This window comes from Cyprinodon tularosa, unplaced genomic scaffold (genome assembly GCF_016077235.1).
Source record: "Cyprinodon tularosa strain WSP-4 unplaced genomic scaffold, ASM1607723v1 ctg120, whole genome shotgun sequence".
Lineage (NCBI taxonomy): Eukaryota > Metazoa > Chordata > Actinopteri > Cyprinodontiformes > Cyprinodontidae > Cyprinodon > Cyprinodon tularosa.
In genome coordinates this window covers 3,802,791-3,826,841 of record NW_024038004.1, presented here as the reverse complement: position 1 = coordinate 3,826,841, position 24,051 = coordinate 3,802,791, and the positions used below count along the sequence as shown (strand labels likewise).

At 37.6% G+C, this 24,051-nt stretch overlaps 1 protein-coding gene across 4 annotated transcripts; it reads left to right on the top strand.

The window, feature by feature from the left end:
- The first annotated feature begins 797 nt into the window (after positions 1–797).
- LOC119775946 (serine/threonine-protein kinase PAK 2-like) lies at positions 798–19,481 on the top strand. Of its 4 annotated transcripts, none has more exons than XM_038274116.1 (15): positions 798–1,031; positions 7,777–7,974; positions 8,084–8,190; positions 12,902–13,049; positions 13,145–13,161; positions 13,264–13,371; positions 13,465–13,579; positions 13,696–13,759; positions 14,040–14,088; positions 14,253–14,365; positions 14,445–14,562; positions 16,156–16,255; positions 16,353–16,549; positions 16,973–17,110; positions 18,002–19,481. In XM_038274116.1, the coding sequence occupies exons 2-15, from the start codon at positions 7,794–7,796 to the stop codon at positions 18,086–18,088; spliced, it is 1,542 nt and encodes a 513-aa protein (XP_038130044.1). In that variant the 5' UTR covers positions 798–1,031; positions 7,777–7,793; the 3' UTR covers positions 18,089–19,481. The 4 variants fall into 4 exon arrangements, with proteins under 4 accessions (XP_038130044.1, XP_038130037.1, XP_038130061.1 ...); XM_038274109.1 differs by lacking the exon at positions 798–1,031 and adding an exon at positions 3,664–3,819; XM_038274133.1 differs by lacking the exon at positions 798–1,031 and adding an exon at positions 3,665–3,819 and having other exon boundaries at positions 7,777–7,965.
- The last annotated feature ends 4,570 nt before the right edge of the window (positions 19,482–24,051 follow it).

Here is a 24,051-nt window from a genome sequence, read left to right as displayed (position 1 = left end):
CTTACATTTTTACACAAATATCTGTACTTTCTACTCCTTACATTTTAAAAAATTGGCTCGTTACTTTAGTTTTGAATCATTTCAATGGAGTTACCGTTATTATTTTTCACGTCATCAATACCAAATTCAATCTAATTGGATGGCAATCTACGTTGCATTTACAGTAACGCACCACTACAAGATGAATCGACAGATTCGGCGGTATTCATTCGCGGCAAATCATTGCAGCTTGGTGGCGGTGGCGTTAGCATAGTAGCATGGACGACGAGATGATTGAAAATGAACACAACGGAGATCTAGTCCTATTGGCAGACATCCATTTAAAATGTAGGCAATGGCATGAAAAAAGTGGTTTCTACTTTTACTTTTATACTTTAAGTAAATTTACAAGCCTGTACTTTGTTACTTTTACTTGAGTAAAGTAGTTTAATCAGTACTTCCACTTTTACCAGAGTATTTTTTAACACAAGTATCTGTACTTTTACTCAAGTACGAAAAGTGAGTACTTTTGCCATCTATGTATATATATATATATATATATATATATATATATATATATATATATATATATATATATATATATATATATATATATATATATATATATATATATATATATATATATATATATATATATAAAATGAAAAAAAAATTCCCCGTGCTTTTATTCTGAAAGTTTAGCAAATTCACTTCCTGGAATGTGAATATTTTGATGGGCGCTACGGATGCGCGCAGGAGACAATTTTTCTGGTGCGCTGTTCCGCTTCCCCTCTGCTGGGTTCCTCCCCGGACTGAACGAAAAAGAAAAAGAAAAAAAAAACTCAGCTGGGAGAACCCGGCGAGACAGACCAATGTTTGTCTCCCTGTTAGAAAGGCTTTTAATTTATCTTTTTGGACTAAGCTTTACTTTAGTTGGACTATTGCAGTTTCACAGTTGAGCTTTATTGGAAGTAAATCTGAGGTTGTGCTGGACAGATACTCTGCTTTTCAACCTTAATGAAGTTAATGCCTACTTTTAAGGCCGACTACAGGTAAGTTAGGGACCCTTTTATTTTTACTCTTTTCTCATTTTTGTTCCAGTGATTTAATGTCTGCTGAATAATTGTTTTCCATCATATAAACTTACTATTATTCTTAATTTGGAGGATAGAAAACAAAGAGTGCCTCTGTGAGTGCAACATCACTAACTTTACATGTCCAGCATCCTTTTAACTCATCATTTTAACTTATCATTTTAAATTATTATAAAATCTATTATTTTTTACACAAACTGTAATATTAAACAGCTGCTTTAAGATGAATTCACATTATGTGACTCAGTTTTTTATTTACTTTACCCATAGTAATCTAACTGTTGCAGAGGTGAACAGAACACCTCTGTAACACCTCTGTAACAGTGATACACTTAAACTCTGAATGAAACCTAGAGCATATAAAGTCAACTATTGGTTTGCTGCATAGATGTTGAGAATTAGAGCTATAAGTTTATGATCTTACAGTAAAATGACAATATAAAGAGACCATCTGCTATGGTGTAATTTCACTGGCTGTCCTGGGGCAGCCGTCTTTCATTGCAAAAATCTGCCATTTCTCCTTTTTAGACCTCTGGTGCTGAACTATTGAAACTCTTACACACATTAACACTGTGTCTTTATTTCTACCTGCTCCACACTCCCAGGATGCCAGATTTATGGTCCAAATATTGACAGATGGGTGAGGCAGCTGTCTAAATACCAGGTGAAAGTATGCAGCTGTACTCTGAGTTTATGCTTCATTTTCCACTAGTGGGATGTGGTGAAAGGCCTTACTAAGTTACATTTACTATAAACACTGTGTGTCTTACAGTCTGGCCATGTGCATGACGTTTTTTTTTTTTCTGTGCTGGTTAAAGAGAGAGAGAGGACGTGGACATGGTGTCAGTTCCATGACTCCTTCAAGGAAGTCCTCCTCTGAATATCCTTTTATAGAAGTTGAACACAAAAGGCTTGTTGTCCACTTCCTGTAAACAGCTTGGCGGCTGTGTCTGCTGCCTTCTGGTTGGTCGGGCTGGATCCTATGACTCTTTTGGGCTTGGGGGAGTTCCAGGATGAGGAAGTGGGTTTCCCTTGATGGCTGCCAGCCACGGGGAATAGAAAGTACTCTTGATGCAGAGAGAGGGTGGAAAAAATGGGGAAGAGAAATTATGAAGGGTTAGAGGGATGGAACTGTGTATGAGACACATTTCTGAAAAGAGTTTCTGTAACCTTAGAACAGATGGAAAAATTATTGAGGCAAACCAGGAATTTAGAGCATTTGTGATGAATAAAACTGAAGGAATTAAAAAGCCAACATTTAAAAATAATATAAGTGGAGCTGAAATTTTAAATCAAGTATGATCAGATGTATAAATGCGATCATATTCAATTTATTTGAACATCAACTTCATTATTTCACCAAGTTATCTATCAAAATATAGTTTCCAGGCAAGTCGGTGTAGCAAAAAGTATAATTTCTCCAACCAATAAGAAAATATGTAAAAATGTAAATAAATTTATGAATGTAATTCATTCATAACTCCTCATGGTATCTTCTTGTTGAATAAATGTGCATTTATTCAACAAGAAGATAAAGATTTAGATGTTAATTATATTCAAAATTCACCAAACATTCTCTGCTATGATGAAAATAAAAACCCTTTATGTTCACAGTTTTTTGGTCCATGCCTGAAGACTCAAGATCAGCGAGTCTCTCACTTTATCTAAGTTCTTTTTTTTTAAAGGTCATACTTAAAAGCTGTTGTGTTGAGAGATGAATAATCACGGGCATGCAAATTTATATGATCGTTTACTGCAAGACAGCAACAGACTGGAATGTAGAACTAAACCAAAGCTACTGTAAAATAACAAAGGAGATATACGTAATCAATAGAGATACACAGTAAGATGTAATAAAATATTTATAAAGATAAGAAAAACAAATGACACAATAGCAAGAACTGGAAAAATGCTGCAACAAGTCCAGAAAAGCAAAGAGGGTGACCAGGAATTTTAACTATTCGCTGTAAAGATGATCTGATTTTATTCTGACTTCCATATTAGCTTTTGACCGTTTGCAAAAATCTCTTTAGGTTTGTTAAATGGATGATTTCTTTTTAAAGTAGAATAAAGAAAAGAGTTTTATGTGGAGACTATTGCACACTGGATTGTATCTTATATTTTCAAAGAAATAAAACAGATTTGAGTTTTCAGAAGGCAACCAGTATAGAACTACCGCTGACATGATGAAGCAGAGACAAAACCCCACACTGCTTACGTCCGCACTTTTCCATCATGACTCCAAGAGTCTACCTTCAAGCTACAGAAAATCATCTTCAGCTGCTCATAATAGAACCTGTCTTGGCTAGAGGAATGTGTGTTTTGGGCAAAGACACGTATTAAACTACTGTGGGTGTGTGTGTTTATTTGTACGATTTAGAGTGAACACACCCTCCTGCCCTGAACACTGCAGCAGCCCTGCAGCTATGGAATTCCTACTTAGAAGTAACTTGTCCAAACCTGGCCCAATGCACCCAAAATCTGCTCATTAGGTCTCTTTCTACTTGGTATAATTCTATCTTGTCTGGGCAAGAATGTACTTGCCATATCTAAGTAAGCTAAGGAATGAGGTAGCCTGCAAAGACCTGCCCTGAGAGGGGTAAAAAAAAGAGAGGGAGAGGAGAACTGAGAGAGCAAAATAAGTAAAGGAGTGTTGAAGAGAGCAGTCAATATACTCAACTGGGATACAAGGCTTCATTCATAATTTACCAGGTCTTCTGTTGGGCAGAGAGGAGGCTGCAAACAGGTGAGTGTTTGACAGATTAAACCTTGAGATTTAAACGGACCAAGCTGAGTGAGTCCTTTTCAGCAAATTTCATGGTTATTTGCAATAGAAAAAGACTATTGTAAGTAGCTGTTTGAGTCATTGCACAGGATAACGATTAGGATATGAGTTCAGCATTCGCCTCTGGAGCTGCTCAAATAATACAGCAACGTTTTCCTGCACATGAGTTATTTTCTAAGTTTGTTTTCAGTTTGTAAAGTCAACCCCTCTGTAACAAAGCCCTCCTGTTCCACAGCCTGTTGATTATTTTTTTAGAATCTTAGTCTACATCAGACGGTTGCACGGTTTGGTTTCGGATGTAGCTTCGTAAGGGGGTCAGGTGCATCGGCGTCGCCAGACCCCATTTACTGGGGCACGTGCCCCAGTATAATTGAGCTGTGCCCCAGTATAAATCTCATGAATATTTGCAACAGTATTACATTTTTTCAATGCATCAATTTAGATAATTCCAACAGAAGGAGACGCATATTTCTACTCAAATGCGTAGCAAGTGTGTGTTAACTCCAAATTGAGGATGTATTAGCGCCCCCACGTCAGCGCATGTCAGTGCATGAACTGCAGGTAAACTAACACGCTGCTCTCAACTAAGTTGGATGGGACACTGTGCGGCCGTGACGCATTTTTTTTTATTTTTATTGACAGGTAAGAAACGTTGTTCTGGTAACGTTTCTTACCTGTCAATTTTATTATTTTCCCAGTGAAACCACATGATTTATAGGCTACTAACTGAAAATTACTGCATTGGTTTGTAGATGGATATCAGGAAACTCCTCACACGAAGCAGAGACAGGGAAGCAGTAAACAAGATGAGAGAGAGGGAGGTGAGGTCCCGTAATGAATTAGTGATTTAAGCTAACTAGTTACATTAGGAACATTATAAGCAATATGATAGATATTTACATAATTATAAATTTAAGTTTTTTAATGTTTGCTGTAGAGAATGAGAATGAAGGTGCTGGAGTAGGAAAGGGAGGAGGAGGCGAGACTGACAGGCAAGAGACAGAGGAGAGACAGGACCATGAAGGTGATGAGGGAGCAACAACCAGCTTCCACAAACAAGAAGGGGACTTTAGTGACTTAGGGGGAAAGCATGATGGTCCTAAACAAGTGAAGTTGTCCCACAATCCCCAGGACAAATTTGGAGTAAAAAAAACCTTCATTTAATTCAAAATGGTTTGAAAGCTTTTCCTGGTTGAAAAAGAAATCCTTGTCATCAAGGATATGCAGTGTTTTCAACTTGCTTGATAACATCATGTTCCCAACACTAACGAAGGTCATCCAGATCTCCATCACCATCCCAGTCTACAGCTGTAGTTGTGAAAGCTCATTCAGTGTGTTGAGAAGGCTCCACACTTGGCTGAGGTGCACAATGGGACAAGACAGGCTCCATCATCTTGCTATTTTATCAGTTGAAAAGGAAGAACTTTCTAAGCTGAGTCACAGTCTAGTGATTGACCGCTTTGCAAAAATGAAAAATAGGAGGTAAACTTTAATGCTCAAAAAATAAAAGAAAAACTTTCCCCTGAACTAAAACTCTGAAACCTAGGAATTAATGATTACTTCAGAATGTGTATAAGGAAACTTTTTATTTTTAAAGTTGGTAAAGTCTTATTTTTTATAGCTGCAATATTAAAAATGTTCATGTTTGTTAAAACAAATATGCTCTTACACTCATTAATATCTCAACTGGTAATTTTGGTAGGAATTTATCAGGGTGGGGCGGTGTGCTTGTCTGTATTTGCGCATGGAAGGAGGGGCATATGCGGTAGGGGGCCAGTGCCCCAGTAAAGCTTTGTGCCTAGCAACGCCCCTGGTCAGGTGTGCATAAGACCTGCAGAAGGAGGGCTTGTGTGTAAAGAAGAGGTCAAACCCACCCGAGCCACGTTTCTCACTTTTGTTCTCCTGCAATCTCTGTCATTGGCGGTCAGACGCAGGAAGTGAGGAAACCTTTGTTTGCTTCCTGTTTCCTGTCTGTGATGTCACCCAGAGCATCGCTTTTTGCTCACACTTGATCGCACTGCTTGCTCTGCAAGACTGGATGAAGTGCTTTTGAGGTTGATGGGTTTTTTCATGAGTGTGTACATTGGTACCGGTGTATGAGACAGCCTGCAATCTCAGTTTTTACCATATTAGGCGAACAGATGGAATGACTTTCATTCCCATACTGTTACTGTGGCATTAGTTGCATTAGCATCCCTAATGTAAAAATGACATTAAATAAGATTTAACTGTTAGGTAAAGTGCTTTATGGTCGTTAAACCACACATTTTTGTGGTTTCAGATGTTGGAAATCACTTCTCCAACATCTGAAATCTGGATCATCAAACATCATAAAGCACCATTAAAGGAGAGACTCCTACAGAGTTTGGGAGCTTAGTGGCGGAGATATCTTTTTCAGTTTGAAGATGGGATCAAACTCTGCCCCAAATCTTTGTTTTTGGAAAGAATCTCAGAAGAAATTTGAAGAATTTAATTTTATTCCACAATACATACACATATTTTGTACTCCCGTTTAAGTCTTGCAGTTTGCCTATATGCAGCCATTGATCGGCAATATCTTGAGTAAACTCAACAGGTGGCTACACCAGGACCCTAGAGACACAGAGACACCCTGTCCTGCTTAAACACACTCACACAGAACTAGTTCTGATTGGCCAATCAACCCAACATGTACGTTTTTGGACTTAGGAGAAAACTGGAGTACCAAGAGAAAAACCAGTGCATGCACAGAGAGATCAAGCAATCTCTAACCAGAAACTTCTTGAGAACTTGTAGTCAAGACATTCAGGAGAGCCTTTAATGATGAATGAACGATGCCCCAACCCCCTTCCTCACCAGACTCAAGTCATAATGAGAGCTTGTGGCTTTTTGTTGAACAGGAGGCAAAGTAGGAAGCAGCTCCTCTGCCAGCAGCTGGGTGCTTGTGGTTGCTGTTTGTAAGTGAAAGCAAGAGCAAATAAAGAAAAAACACCTAACAGGTTATAAATTTGAGACCTTTGTGGGAGCTTTTTAGATTTTTATGGTAAAATGACTCCTTTCTTAAAAATTTTTTTATTTTGGCCTCCCCCCTCCCACACCTGTTGGTGCATGTTACCAGTGGCTAAAAAGAGTCTCCCCCACTTTTCCTCTGCATGCATGAAAGACATATTTACCTGTATGGAAATGTTTTTAATAGTCATGGTGTTTAAATAGTACTGCTTTCTATGTTACTCCAGTAAAAGTGTTTGATGACACCTTAAAATCACCACTGACTTTAGTTGGTATTTATTAGATGTTATGGATCACTATGGATGCCAAGGGTTTTTTATATTATAATGTCTCAGCAGTTTGTAATGAGGTTTTTATAATTATGCTGTGCATTTTAGCTTCATTTTCTAGTATACAGTGTACAGAATAATTTTATTTAAATATATGATATTGTGAAAGTCACCAGTTTTTGCAGAAGTAATCTCTCTTTTTACATCAGTGTTCACAGCTCCTCTCTGCCACTCATCTACACACTGCGCTCTCGCGCTCTGTCTCACACTGCCTTCTTTCCTTCCTCATTCATTTGTGTCTTCGAGCGAGACTCGGCACGCTGCTTTGTCCATTCGGACCTGTTTCCTGCTCGCGCTTTGCTCCTTTCATTCCAGTTTTTTTTTTTACACCCAACTGCAGCATGGATGGATTGGTTAAATCTCTGTAAGTCTTTGTCTTTGCTTTCTGTCTGTTTTAACTGATTTTGAAGTTGTTTTCCTGTAGCGGCGTGGCCTGCTGTGCAACAGTTGGTTGAGCATTGTGAAACATGACTGAAAAAAAAAAAACAGGACGATGTGAGCTCAAACTACTTCTCTTTAGTTTTTTTCTTTTACATGCGTTAATCTGGGTCTTTTTTATCCTACATTTGATTTGTTTTTGTCCCTTTTTCTGACTCTGCAGGTTGACCGTAGGTGTAGATGTGTGACAGCGGAGTGTGTGAGGATAAGCCCCCCGCCCCCCCTGTCAGGATGAGCAGCCAAGGAGGAGGAGCCAAGGATCCCCAGTCGGCCAATCACAGCTCTCGGCCGCTGCCGTCTGCCCCAGAGGAGAAGAAACCCAGGAACAAGATCATCTCTATGTTTGATAAAGGTGAGAAAGGTGAGATAGTTGGAGAAAACCAACACATAAAGAATACCTCCAAAAACCCTACTGCTTCTATAACAATTAGCTAAAAGGTAACGAATGACCTTTGACCTTTCCCCTGCAGGATCTAAAAAGAAGGATAAGGACAAGGACAGGCCTGAAATCTCCTCCCCATCAGACTTTGAACACACCATCCATGTTGGTTTTGATGCTGTCACTGGAGAATTCACCGTAAGTCTGTTTTAATGGCTCATTATGGAAGTAATCATACCCCTTTAACACATTTTCTAAGGAATCTTTAAAGCTGAACGAAAGAAACAGGTTGTTGTTAAACAAAGAAAAGGACAGCCACACACCAAAGTGTAACCGCATGGAGCTGCTGATGTTTTTCAGAGCTTTGACCTGGATGATTCTGCTTTCCACACTAAGATTTTGTAAAACAGCAACACTGATGACATTACCCAGAGATCTATTCTTGGAATAAACAAAAGATTTACTGTCTAAAGGGGCAAATGCCACAGCATTTTCCCTTACAGCTGGTACTGTCTGTGCACCTACAGTGCCATTAGAGGAGGAGGAGCCATATGTGTGTGTTTTTGTGTTTGTTTGAGCTACAACTTGGGGCAGTGTATTGTCAAATATCCCTCATTGTGGGGACCTGCAGGTCCAAAGTGGTCCAAATAGGGAAATTCAATGGGTCCCAAAATGGTAAAATTTACCTCTATTGATTTGTAATATTTAGGGTTAGGCTAAGGGTCTGGGTTAGGCAATGGAAATGAATGCATGTCAATTAAATGTCTCTGAAAGTTATACACAACAAAGGCGGTTTAGGTGTGTGTGTAGCTTTTATTGTCGTTGGACGCACACTGTAGGCCATCAGGTCAGCGGAGATCTGTTTGCTCCAGCTTTTTTTACATTAAGAATTATTAACATAATGAATTCTTAATACCCAATTACTTTTTTTATAAAAAAAAATGTAAACATTAAAAACACTAAAGTAACTTTCAGTTGTCTTGCATATGGGGGTTGTAACAATATTTCAATTTAATGTGCAAACACTTTAGTAAGTTTGACTCTTAATAAGGGCAGAAAAGAGGAAAAAAAAAACTACAGGAGGTGGCATAGAAGGATTGCCACAAACAGCTTCAGGAATAAAGCAAACATGTTTAAGAAGGTACTCTGGTTAGAGAACAGCTAATTTCCACTATTTGGCCCATATGCCAAAATACCAAACAAACATCTTTCAGCAGGGATGATTTCCATCAGCAAGATGCTCCATCTTGTTAATACCTATGGATGAAAGGGAGGAATACTAAAGCAGGGCAGTGTGAGGTCCATTGACACAGGGTCTTAAAGGCTGCAATTTATCCATTTTCTTCCTACATTTACATAATAAACCAAACTTTATTAACAGATCAAACTAAACATTAAGAATTGATAGCAAATGGAGGAATGCATGAGTTTAATGTTATCTCAAGACATGGCTGCCGAAGGTATTGACAAACTAGGCACCAATACAAGGAAAAAAATGAATATAGTCCAAAAATATAAGAATAAAAATTTGTCTATCTCCACAATACTGCATGCTTGTTTCACTTATTTTTTAATCCTGACGTTGATGCTTGGTTTGAAGCTAATACAGGATGCTAGAGATTTGACAGATACATTTAACTGTTATATGAAAGCACCAATTAGTTTGCGTTGTTTAGAATAAAGCCTGGAAAAATACACATACTACTAAAATGATGTGAGAATCAATGTAAGCTGCTGAATGTTTATTATTAGAGAGGCGTAGAAGATTATTGTAGAACATTTGCTTACTTAGAGACCAAGAAAAAGTTCATCATCGATATGAATGGCTGAAACCATTTACTAATGACAAGTAATCCTTCAATAAAGGCATCCAGAACAAACTAACCCTTCTCCAAACACTTCCACCATGCCTAACTCCGACTCAGGTTACCTAGGCGACTGCAGAGTTGTGAAAGCTTTCTTTTATTTATATGTGGATGTTACACCTAAAACTGTGTAAAAGGAAGTGTTTGCTTTATTGTACCGTGAGATGTTTTAGATTTCAGTGTGTGACTGACTGCGTTAAATCTCATTTAATATGCACATCTTCTCCTTTATGAACGGAGACTTCCAACCTGGGGGGGGGGCATCTTTGTCATGTTTAACCTCACATTTCATAGTTGCCTCTTCTTCTCCTTCACTATTAGAATAAGGCTAACCAAGGAGAAAATTAATGGTAGATAAAGCTTTTTTTTCCCCAGAGATTTATATCTCTTACTAAACTGATTCCTCCAGAATAACTATTTGAGGACTTTATTAGTTGCTTTGAATATTTCATGTAAATCTTTCCTCGGCTGAGACTGATAAATAAGAGACCGTAGCCAAAGTTGTGCATTTAAAGCTGCTGCTTTTGTAAAGTTGTGCCACAATCAGATTTAAAGAATTGTATTTCAAAAAAATATATATTATTACATTTTTATATAAACATAAGTACATGAAGTGTTCTTTTTTTCAGTTCGATCTGTGTGTTCAGAAACCTTTAATTAGTAATCCATGACTTCCTGTTCCCCTTGTGGTTTGAATATACTGTGATATTGAAGCCAGTTTCTCTTAGCTGCTTTGTAAATGTAATGAAGGGATATTTACTTGTTTCACTAAGTATTTTTAAGAAAATAGCAAACTTATCTAAATGTATCCATATCTACAGCAGGCATTAGCTGGTATGAGATTGTTATGGTATAAATATTAGTGCTGGGCTTATAGATTGAGTCCGATTTCTATTATAAGGTCAATCGTCTATGTTACATGTGAAACTGATATTGTCAACCAATCGTACCTTCCTCTATAAAGCTTTGAAAATCAGCCGCTGTCAAAGGTCTTAACGAGGACTATACCCTAGATCCATTGATTGGCTGTGCAAAACCCCTTCCATGTCATTCTGGGAGATGTCTGCGCCTTTTTTCTTTTAATTTAAATTGGAGAGCACTACTTCCTGTGCAGATAAAACAGGTTTGTGTTGTTTCTTGGGTAATTTCCATAGTTTTTAAAACTAAGATTACAACATTAAAAGTGTGTTGTGACCTTATAACTAGAGATGCACCATAAGATACATGGGTTCAGCTGATATCCGATACCAATGCGATACTACTTTGAATGAATGAACCGTATATCTCGGGAAGCTTGAGACAGGTTTAAATGAACCACTAGCTGCTGTGTGTGCTGTGTTCGATGATGCAATCAGCGTTATATTCATAAAAACATCTGTGTGTATCATATCCATTAAAATAGAAATTACTTGATCGGACTTCTGGATCATTTATCTGATATAAGATCCATCTAATTACAAGATCTCAGAGGCGATATATGCTCCATCTCGATTTATAACACCTGACTATGTTAGATATAATTACAATCGGTATTTGCAGAAATATGAACTCGCAGGTCAGGCTTTTAAAAGATTGTTGATTGGCCAGAGAACTGGAATCGGTGCACCCAGGGGCGCAACTACATATTTTTGAGGTGGATGCAAACACATTATTGCCCCAGACTGCGAAGGATCCAGTCCAGGTAGGCCAGGTCCTTGGAGGACGCAGCCCATGAATTTTAACATAGCCATAGTCTAAGAATAATTAGAAAAAAAAAAAAAAAACGCTCCTGGGTGCGTCCTCCTAGGTGCGTGTGCCCAAGCCACCTGTGTGGAAGGAGGAGCGATAGGAGTGGAGGTAAAGGATCAGAAGGATGCAAAATCAGTGCTGTCACTCTGTTATTGATCATTTTATGCTGTTAAATGTAGAATATGCCAACTAGAAAAACTAGAAAAATGTTTCTAGAGGGGGTTTTGACGCCCGCTCTAGTGCAGCGCCCCCCTATGCGTTGCATATGCTGCATACCCACTTTTTACGCCACTGGGTGCACCCCCACTAAAAACCAGAAATGAGTTAATGCAAAATATGAATTCGTATGTTGAATTAATCCTGTGCCTTTCTCTAAAAGGCCCTTAGGACAATATTGTTTGTGAATTAACGCCATATATCAGTTTTATCACTCTCATCGTAATATAGAAAACATGGTGGCCCCTGGGTGCTCTTGTCCTGGCTGAAGCCATTCTGCTTCTAGCTTGTATATGAGGGTTATTTCTTGCTACTTCGGCTCCAGGATATAAGCCCTACCACCCCATATAACTAAGCAATGGATGTCTGGATTTAGGCAACATTATTAACATACATGTTAAACGTAAACTATTTGTTTCTGTTTGCTTAAACACAGTTCAAACTATGGTAGGTTAATTAATATTATCTGGTAATTAGTTGGCTATCTGCTTCCGCCGTCTGCGGTTGAACATATCGTTGGTCTGTTGGAAACGGTTAATTATAAACAGCATTACCTGCAAAAACAGAGATGGTCTTTTATATTTACCGACGTGGCTTTTAATGTTTCAGAAATATTTCCAAACAGTTGAGTTTCATTGGAACAGGCAAGTCAGGTTTTCTTCTTTTCTTTTTATTCCACCATTGATACTCAAGGAAATAAATCCTTACAGGGGAATATAAGGAAACAAAACTTAAGGGTTTGCCTCCGAAAAGAATATATCAGATGTTTAAATACAAATTTAAATGTCTTTTAACAGCTTTCAAAGTTTTAAATTGAATGGCTTGAAGGAGCTGAAGTTGATGTGGAAGAGAACTTGATCTCATTCTGATAATTTTACAGGAAGCATCAAATGATTTCCTGTTCAGACCAGAGTTATGTAGATTGAGCTAATAGGATTTTTTTTCTTAAAACTTACAAAACAAATTTGCATCATTAAGCATAGTGTCGTGTATCTGACCACTAATTCTGTGTTTTTGGGGTGTTTCCCATTATTTATTTCCCTTCTTTTAAGTGTAGATACTGATCAGTATAAGCTTTGCCTGCATGTTTGTTTGTCCAGGGAATGCCGGAGCAATGGGCCCGGCTTCTTCAGACCTCCAACATCAGTGAATCGGAACAGAAGAAGAATCCCCAGGCTGTCCTTGATGCTCTCAAGTTCTACGACTCCACCAGTGGGAAACAGAAATATCTCAGTGTTTCTGCTTCAGGTCAGGTTTGCATCCCTATAGAAAATCACGTAAAGAGGATCTTTAATACTGAGCTGTAATCTTTCTATTTCTTTACTGTTTTCTGTCTCCTTTAGACAAAGATTCCCAGATGGTGAGAAGCGTTAATAATTATTTACATAAATTAATGAATTTTCTCTACCCTAAGCAGTTCCTGAGAATAATTTTGTATTCTTGGTTACTTTCACTGTTGCAGTCTGGCAAAAAAGGTACAGCTACCTCTCCGTTAGCAAGAGATGGAGATGATGATGACGACGATTCACCACCTCCAGTTATTGCACCAAGGCCTGAGCACACAAAATCGGTGAGTCTGACTAGAGCTAGAACTTATTTCTAACATTTCCATAAGCCTGTAGAGCAAAGTAAAGCTACTATATCCTCTTTTTTTTTTTTAAAGGTGTACACAAAGTCGGTCCCATCCCATGCCCCGGAGTCAGACGGTTCCAAGGCGGCAGACCGACAGAAACCGAGGACGGGCAAGATATCTGATGAAGAAATTATGGAGAAATTAAGTAAGTTTAACACACGACAAATTATAGTCAGATAACAAAAAAGAAAAGTTGCATTCAATCCTACCACATTTAATATATACTTAATGTATATTTTTTCTTCTTTTCTTGATGTTCAGGAAGTATTGTCAGTGTTGGAGACCCCAAAAAGAAATATACCCGCTTCGAAAAGATCGGCCAGGGGTGAGTCAGACGCTTAGCTGAACTGAGAATATGAAACGTCAAAACTTTGAAATAAAAGGAAGTTATGCTCCAGTTAGAAAGTTACATAAACTTCCCTAAAACATGAATATCATCTTGGTCACGGCTATAATATACACCTACATCCCTGCTGCTATTCCCGTGTCTTGAAAGTTCAGTTTTGAGTTTTGTTTGGGATCATTTTCCAATTGTATTCAAGTTTTAACTGTAGTTTTAACACCCAAACCCCTTTGATTTATCTTCTGATTTCCTTTTCTTTCAGGGCCTCTGGTACAGTTTACACAGCCATAGATGTTGCCACAGGTCAAGAGGTGAGCTTCTCACTATCCCGACAAACACTTTCTTCATTTGTCCTCCTCTTGCATCTCTTAATCAGATTTTTTTAAGCAAATAAGTAAACATGTTTTAAAGAATCTTCTTTAAGACATACCATTGGCATAGTCTGTGAACATTTCCTAAATGCTTTGATTTACAGGTGGCCATAAAACAGATCAACCTGCAGAAACAACCAAAGAAAGAGCTCATCATCAATGAAATCCTGGTCATGAAAGAGCTGAAGAACCCCAACATTGTCAACTTTGTAGACAGGTATCTCTTGCTTATAAATGCAGTAGAGAAAAACCACAACTCAGTGCACGGCAGCAAATTTAGCTGTTTCTGTGTGCAGTTTCCTGGTTGGGGATGAGCTTTTTGTGGTGATGGAGTATTTGGCCGGTGGCTCTCTGACTGATGTGGTGACGGAGACGTGCATGGACGAAGCTCAGATCGCTGCCGTTTGCAGAGAGGTAAGCTCATCTCATTCCTCATCATGGAACCTGAATAAAACCTGTTAAATCAGTTATGCTGCTTTATTTAGAAGACATAAAACTGGCTCCACCAGGTTACAAGTTTAGATCCTCTGCAACCATCTGATTACTTACAGTGACGCTGCTCTGCTTTCATTATTTCTCACTATGACCACAAACCTCAATGTATTACTTTGGGATTTCTTCACATTTTGTTTTATAAATACACCCTGAAATGTGTGACATGGTTTGAAATTCATCCCAATTTTCTTCCGCTGGACTAAAATAATCAGTTGCAGCTGATTACCCTCAGATGTACCACAAGACAAAAGAGAAAGCATGGGAGGAGGTGCCCTGGTTAGATTTGAGTAAATCTATTTCCCTTTGGCCTACTAGAAAATAAAGGTAGATGGTAACAAGTTATTTCAGCATTTTATCTGGACTGTAATGTTTTTTGAAAACATGGATCCATTTCCTTCCCCTTTATAATACACAATTTATTGTGTTGGTATATCTCATAAAATCCCTTGAAATACTTTAAATAGTGATGTGTTAACATGACAAAATATAGATAAGTTCAAGATACATAAATACTGGTTGTGGGCATAGATTTGTCTTTAATCTAGATTATTTTCATGTGTAATCTTGGAATTAATTTAGATTAATCTTGATTAAAAGGGCTCATTTGAATTCTGCCAAAGGCATTCATGATACGTGTGTGCTACCTAAATAAGTAAAAGTAAGTCTTTGAACAGGTTTCTAGAACCAGGTGGCGCCTTAGACAAGGGGCTCATCTCCTGTTTCCAAAATGCATCACAAACTGCTTCAGGAAGCTTTTCTGCTATGATAACTGGTGATGAAAATAGATTAAAAAAGCGTCCCACTTTACCGACATTCACCCGAGCAATCATCAAGACCCGACATAATGCTGTGGTAATCATTTGTGGTGTTATGGTAAAATGAAATTTAAAATTACATACCATAGCCTACCTAAAGCGAAGTAGTGAAGTTCCCAGCTGGCATTGATGAGGTGTACAGTAACGCCGGCATCTTCCGCATTGGCTAAGGGATGCTTTGCTTGTAGGTGGTTCTTGAGACTGGAAGAACTCATGAAGTAAACTAATTCCACCTTGCACAAGGAGCAAGCGGTTTTAGTCTTGTCAAGGTTTCCATTAGGAAGCTTCTTAAAAATAAATTTTCCCCTAAGCAAATCCGGCGCCTTTAAAGCTGCATCCATTTCAGCACGACGTGTTATATGTGGTTATTTCACAGTAGGCCTACTCAGGTTAGAAGACTGTTTCATTCTCGCCCCCAGATATACATCAACGTCCGATATACATTCGCGCTAAAATATGAAGGTGAAAGTCGTTATAGCTTAGTCAATATAGACCCAGCTCCCAAACCAGCTTTGAGAATAGATTAACGGAGATTATTTTTTTATCACCCGATAACAATCTGGTATATATATCTATATTTATACAGATACATATATAGATATATATATAGATAATGATCCACCAACACTAAATACTAATGCAATCTTTAATTGTTATTCATGTATACTTAAATTATTTCTTTACTCTTTGTATTTAGGTCCTGCAGGCTTTGGAGTTTCTTCATGCCAACCAGGTCATCCACAGAGATATTAAGAGCGACAATGTACTTCTAGGGATGGATGGATCAGTCAAACTCAGTAAGGAAGGATTGATTCATCCATGATTACACATATGGTTCTTAAAGGACTTACAAATCTTTGTACCTCAACTCAACCTTTTTCTTCTCTTCTGCAGCCGACTTTGGCTTCTGTGCCCAGATCACCCCTGAGCAGAGCAAGCGCAGCACCATGGTGGGAACTCCGTACTGGATGGCCCCTGAGGTGGTGACCAGGAAGGCTTACGGACCCAAAGTGGACATTTGGTCTCTGGGGATCATGGCTATAGAAATGGTGGAAGGAGAGCCTCCGTATCTCAATGAGAATCCTCTCAGGGTGAGTGTGTTATAATATTTGGATAATTTTTTATAGCAATTTCAGCATCTACTATGTAGTGTAATTGTTTCTGCAATTGTTGACTGGATTGACTTAAATGACATTACTTTTAGTGAAGGAGTGGAATAAAAACATTTTTTTAGGATTCTCTTACTTTTAATCAGAGAGACCTTTTCTCTTGCGCCATCATGTGGCTGAAAGTTGAATACCAGAAGCAATGGCTTTTAAAAGAAGAGGCTAAAATGCCCCCTGCTTGGATTTATTAACTATGGAAACATCTGGATCAGAAATTGAAAGCAAAATAATCTATTCAATATAAAACCCTAATAATGTTGTGCATTACTTAAGCTTTTTGTTCTATAATCAGACGCTCTATTGGAAAAAAATAATTCTATTATATTTTCTAATGGCTCCTTCACTCAGGCATTGTATTTGATCGCCACCAACGGGACTCCTGAGCTGCAGAGTCCAGAGAAGTTATCTCCCGTCTTCAGGTCTTTCCTGTCCTGCTCTCTGGAGATGGATGTGGAGAAACGAGGTTCTGGTAAAGAGTTGCTGCAGGTACAACAAATAGTCCTTATTTTAGTCACCCAGATGTTTTAAGGCATATTGGAGATTATATTCTTGTGTGTTTAAGCATCTTTATAGAGCAGAATATTGTTTTCCCTGCACTGTAAACTGGAGGAACCTGCAGAAGTGTAATAGGCTTTACCTCTGTCTAAAGGTGTGATATCTAGAGGATGTTACTAACAGCTTTTTAAAGTTTCCATTGGCACACAAAGTACTGAAAACTCTTTGACAGGTGGAACCGAATGCAAGAAATTGCTGTTTGGTCAGTTCATAGTTTTTATTTATTTTATTTTTTTAATTTTTATTTCAGTTTCTTTGAGCAAAAATACAAGCAAGATTTACAATGAGATGTTAAGACAGTTTAGTAGTGCTTATCTATGTTCTCATGTAAATGACACTTTATACGGTAAATGTAAATTATGCCAAAGATTGTCATCTTTGATAAATATATCTCACAACATTAGTAAACCACAACCTTGTTTTTCCGTTTTGTTGAATATGTAGGATGAGAGATGTTTGCGTTAAGCCTGTAGACGAGTTAACTAGCTTTTTATGTCTTTGTCATTTTAATCTACCGGTATATAAAGCAGTACTTCTGCCCTGTAAAACTCCTTATTCATGATTTCTGCAGGACTCTGCCTCTGCTTGTTGTTCATATTTAAAGGTGCTTTATTAAAATGGTTGAAGCGCTTGTCTGATCAGTTTCCCCACAGCTCTGTTAATTTTTATCCGTATTTGATCATTTTGAACTCTTTAGAACCAGATAACAGTCAAAGAGGACATATTTTAACGCGCTTCAGGTGGAACTTATAAATATAATGATACTGTTAATAATATGAGAAAATCAATGTCTTGCATCCTTTTTTCTGTGTTTCTCTGCAGCATCCATTCCTGAAGCAGGCGAAACCTCTGTCCAGTCTGACGCCTCTCATCCTGGCAGCCAAGGAGGCAATGAAGAGCAATCGCTAACACCACTCTGCCCCCTTGTGTTTAAAGACTTTTTAAAAAATTACATGGACCACCTACTGTCTTTCTGTGATTTATATATATATATGAGGACAAGAAGTCCATCAATGTTTATGTTTTCCTAGTTGTCTTAAGGTGCTGCTTCACCCTCTCTTTTGTTTCTGGACTGATACTCTTATAAATCCCTGCTTCGCTAAAAAAAAGCTGCTTGACGCCAAAGGGAGTTCTTTAATAGTCTAATGTGCAGCTTGTTGCTTGAAACAATCCAGAAATGCAATGTCAGACAGGTCAAAAGAGAAATTCTTTTAATGCATAAAAAGTTTAACCCCAAACAGTGTTTAAGGGGAATCTTTTGTTGAACGAACTCTGTCATATTACATCTGCAACTATTTTCACTGGTAGTCTTTAGTTACATTCTAGTCTGGTCCTTGAACCGTAAAACCTTTTCTGTGCTGGGGCCCAGAATGAGACATTGTTCTCTTTGTGCTGTGAAAAAAAAAACCTCATCAGTGTCGTTTTTTTAAACCGTAAAAATCTGTAAAATCGAGTTATCACAACGAATGATGGATACTTTATCATACAAAATATACAACTTTTGAATTATTTTCTATTATCTTTTTCTTATATGTTGCAAATCTCATTATCCAGATATTCATCTCAAACATTTTTGTAAAGTTTCCAGTACCTTTTGCAGGCACAATCTATGCAAGCTCATCTGAATGCAGGTTACTTGATAAAAACTTTATCTTACAAAGCATTCAGTTTTTTCTTTATACAGTTGCTCCTCTGCATGCACCGTTTATCTTTCACTTGGTGTCATTCTTTCTCTTCATCTTTTGATCCCTGTGCAACACAGTTATCCTCTATACCATGTTCAAAGTTATACTGGAGTTTATTTTTTGTTACATTGTCTGTATATTGTGTAATGTCTTGTACTTTTAACAGCTGATAATATATAAATATATATTGTTACTTCATTGTAGTAACTAACAGCGGTGGACATTTTTAAAATCTGTGTTTCTCTTTATATTCTGGTTCAGTGTCAGTCCCCTAGTTTTGTAGAGTTATGGACTCCAAACTGTGTGATACCTTAATAATCCAGCTTCATGTTAGATTACCAGTTAAACCAGGGGATTACTGTAGAAAATAAGTACATCAAAATGTCTCTTTAACAAGTGTGTACTGGAGTACAATTCTTATTGGGTACCTGAAAGGTTAACTTTGAAGAAAAAAAACAAACTATGCTTCAGTTATTTGCTTAAACCAGAACAAATAATCCAAATGTGTTTGTATGACCTGAAAGTGTGAAAAGAAACTGTTTTAGACAATCGTGAGATAAGCAACTGTTGTCCTTAAATAAAATCCAAAGAGTTAATAAATTATTAATAAAGTTGGAGCTAAAGGGTTTTGTGTTTAACTGATGTCCTTGAAGTTAGGTCAGGATTGCACATAGAGACACATGAAGGCATGAACCACTTTGTTACAATAGAAATACTCACCCATTCAACTGAAAGACATAGTAATCTAGGAGATGTTAAACATGGAATTATTCTAGACAGGAATGTTTGCAGACAGAAGAAAGTAAGACAAGATAAATGTCTGGAATCTTTTAAATTGGGATGGATGGAAGGGTAAGTTTAGCAAATAAAAATATCACTATAAATGGATGATCAAGGAGATGGCGTGAGTAAAATTCAAGCAAAAACATTCTAGCTTATTTCCCTTTATAAAGATAAAAATATATCCTAATCATTAAAACCAGTTATTCTATGATTGTATTTAACCTTCACTTGCTCTCAAAATTTAAAATCAAATGAACAGATATTGCACTAAAGTTTAACGCAGATAATTGTGAAAATGTAGAAGATTAAAAAAAAAGCAATTTTTTCAACGAGTGTGATGCTTGCTTGGATCCGCAGCAGTTAGGAGGGACTGTTAAGCTCACATTAAGGAGGAAAGTGGCCCCGCCAGATAACAGTACAGTCAGCCGAGTCGCTTTGCCATCTTGTGGTAAAGATATTGAATACATTTGAAGAAAAGGCTATCACCTGTTTTGCAATAAGTATATATTCAATGCCTACTCCAGTGATGTGACAAATATGTTATTTAATAAAAAAATATTGGACTGTCGTATATTGTTCTGTGAACAACTGGCAATGTGTTAACAGTGTGATTTGAGCTCAAATCACGGTCAAACAGACAACTCTGCACATGTATGTAATAAATTCAACACGCCTATTCAAAATATAAGAATTTATTAACAAAAATCATTCAAGTCCACATCAAACACATTTCAGTTAAAATTTGACTAAACTAGTGAAACTCCACTAAACTGAGCTATTTTGTACACAGAGAGGAAGGGATGTAAACTGGTAGAAAAAAACTAAATCAATAAAAAGATGCAATGATATCACAGTTCAGCATGGATTTAATGTTTGAGAACCAAAGCTTATCTTGAAGAATTTGTAATGTGATTTAATTAGCGTTTAACAAATTTAGAGCGAGTGTAACATGTTCAAATCAATTCACAATGTAAATCCGAGAGTTAAATAAAACATTATTTGGTAGAGTTATACTTTCTGAAGTGATTCATCAGTGATTTATCAGAAACCAATAACGTTTAGTTAATTGATCCTTAACCTTTTTTGAGCTGGTAGCTGGCAGACACGAGGGGACTCCTCTTAAATAAGTGATTATATTTTGGTAACTAAATGTGATGAGCATATGAGGAAACAGATGAACGTCAACGTTATATCAGAGTTTAAATCTTTAGTAAAATAAAGTTTGTTTTAGTTTTATAAACAACATCTCAAAACATGTCAGCGTTGGCTTCTTGTTAGTACGTCTTTCACAACAGTAAGTGCATGAAACAATCCAATTGAGCAAAAAAACATATTGTTTGACTGATGACATGTAATTTCTCTTGCTTTGAATGTCAGGCCGTTAGAAGGAAAGCTGGATTTTTCTCAGATATTCCACTCATCCAGTTTCTGGCATCTTCAGGTTTCCTGTAAACTCAGAGTGAAATATTGCAGAACAGTATGTTTTTACAGCAATCTGGTTCTGAGATTAACCACCAGATCCACTTAGTCTTTGGTTGGTCTGCAGATTCTGGTTTCCTGTGGACTCTTCTAAGTGGCTGGCCCAAGATTAGCCGCAAAAGACCCCAAGCAAGCTGGGGGAAAGAATCAAATGTCCAAGTAGCAATGTCCCATGTGAGAAGGGGGTTTAGAGAAAGTGGCAAGGTGAGTCCAAGAGCAGAGCAAAACTGCATCATCCCTAAAATAAATTTCAAACTTAATACCAGCCTGGACATTGATCCTAAATGTCCAAAATATATATCTGGGTTTATGGCTCAACACAGCCCAGTTAAATTGAAGATATTCCTAACTGGTGCAGGTGGACTGGGAGTGAAACTTTTCAGAGACAGAAAAAAATAAATAGAAAAAAGGGAAAATAGTGGTGAGAATATTAATATCAGCCACATGCATAGTATATAAACCTTTTAATGGATTTAAAATTCATGTAGGCATGTATAAAATGCATGGATAAAATCTCAAAAAATAGATATAGATGCATGCATAAACCTTCCAAGCCTGCATCAGTGCATGGGTCTTGAATGTACCATACAATTCTTGTGTATGGTACATTTCGGGTTAGTTTATGGATAGAAGTCTGGGCCGATTACCGGGTCACATTGTCATGATTTTGGTGCTGATGGCTGGCTGGATTGCTCATTTCATTCGCCTGTCTAGCTCTGCCCTGTTTTCTCACCACTGCTCATCTGATCCACCTGTTCCAGCTGCTATTTATGTTGCCTGTTTCCAGCAATTAGTGATAGATTATTCTTGATCCTTTGGTGTTGAGAGTTCTCTAGTATTTCTATAGTGTTCTGATTGCCTGTTCTTGATCTGTTTCTGTATTTAGACCTTTGAGCCTGACTGCTACTATCTGATCTGTTTGCCTGGCCTGTCTTCTGACTCCTTTAGGATACTTCTGTGGACTGAACCTGGATCTGCCTCTTGACTTCGCCGTGTGGATTATTCTACCTTCCTTCGTCAGCTCGGATCTGATCTCCTGTCAGCTCTGCAGCCTTCTAGGCTTCCACGTCTGGAACTCTCTGGCAGCGTCCACTGCCTCTTGTCAGCCGACCAGCTGGAATCATCCTCGTTCTTTAGGCACGGACTGAATTGTAAAACCAGGTTAGTAACTCACATGTTCATAATCATCCTCCATCAGATTATTGTGGTCACTAACTTGTGTTTTTCTCTTAGATGTTGATATACTGTGGACCCACTAATCCTTTGTGAACTAAATGTTTTATTTGTTATTCCACTATCTGTCTTGCCTGGATCCTGCGTCCTCTGTTCCTAAAATGTACACTCATTTCTAGGGTAAGCGTGTTTGGACTAACACTGAGATTTAAATGCAGATGAACGCCTTACCTTTAATTGTTTAGTTTTGGGTAAATGCAGGGTAAAAGCAGCAGCTTATTTTCTAACAGGAACAGACAAGAGAGACTACATTTTCCTCGGCTGATCTATAGATGACCGACTATCTGGCTTCTCCAGCTAACTGATATCTTAGACTGCAGTCAGAGAGATCTCACATCTACTGAACAGAGAGAGAAGGAATTCAGTTCTTGATTTGAGCTCAGTATGAAGGTAGTTTCTATTCTTATTTCAAACTCTGCTGTAATTTGATTCCTGTATTTTACTTCATCTTCGACATTGTGTGCTTTATCTCATTCATACGCTCTTTCTTAATTTCTTCCTGATATATTTTTATATCTGCCATACAATCAGACAATGCTTATGGTTTAATTAATGTGCATTTCTTTTTCTGACACAAGAGGGCAGTACCTGTCTTTGCTGTATGTTTTAAAAAGTGAAATTTCTCATCCAGCTCCACCTATGTGGTTCCTATTTTAATCTAAATCTCAGCTACACTTCCCTGAACATCAGCACTAATATGTGTGGTTCATTTTTATAGTGTATGATATGATATGATTTATTTATATTTATATTGACAAAGATGTGTCTGATTATACTGCTGACAGTTCAGATTGATGGCGAGTGACTAAGTCTCCTAATGATTGGTGTTGATAATCTCAGGTAGTAGCTGCAGAAACCTGGGCAGCCTCCTAAAACCAACTGCAGGTCATCTGGTCTGAATCTTTTCAGCATCAGTGGATCTGAGCTTCGGTTCACTCTGACAATCAGTGGGGTTCAGGCTGAAGATGCAGGAAAATGTTATTGTGAATCTGTGAAGCGTGCACACCCATACAAACATTTCTCACATTCGAGGTATGGGAAAGGGAATGGGAACTAAATCTTTAGCTTTCATATACTGAACATTTACATTTGCATCTCTTACATATCCAAAATTTCAGTAATGATCAAATCTAACTCTAAAAAAAAAGTTTTGTGATATTATAAATTAAAATGCTCAGGATGACAGCATGTCATTTTGTCTTCTATCTGCTTCCTTCCAGAAGTTGTACTTGTTGGCAAAGACAATAAATCTTACTTATAATTAATTAATTAAGGTTTTATTTACCATGACTCACACCAGTAGGGTAATCTGGTGTTAAAGGTGTAAATTTTAACTATATTCATTGGTTGCTTTTAGCACTAATGGAGCTCTCTGTATTTACATTTTACAAACTTAACATGTTTATGTTTCTTCTAAGTAGAAACTAAATAAAAAAATAATTTAACGACCATTTCAATTAGAGATGCAAGTCTTGTTGATTATTATTCTAAATTAATTGGTGAAGTGTCAACTATTAAATGAAGTCTTAGAGGTGGAGAACTCCTTCAGTGACTGCTTCACCCCAGGTGCACCAAGGAGAGGTGTTGCAGATCCTTCCTTCCAGCAGCTCTAAGGTCTCAAGAATTTCCCCATTGGGGGAAAATAAAAGGGATTTTTTTTTTATTCTATTCTAATCTATGACCATCGTTGGT

Coding starts and splice junctions, on each gene's coding strand:
- LOC119775946 (XM_038274116.1), top strand. CDS start 7,794: ATGTGTGACAGCGGAGTGTGTGAGGATAAGCCCCCCGCCCCCCCTGTC. Junction 7,975..8,083: donor GTTTGATAAAGGTGAGAAAG/GTGAGATAGTTG, acceptor TTTCCCCTGCAG/GATCTAAAAAGAAGGATAAG. Junction 8,191..12,901: donor CTGTCACTGGAGAATTCACC/GTAAGTCTGTTT, acceptor TTGTTTGTCCAG/GGAATGCCGGAGCAATGGGC.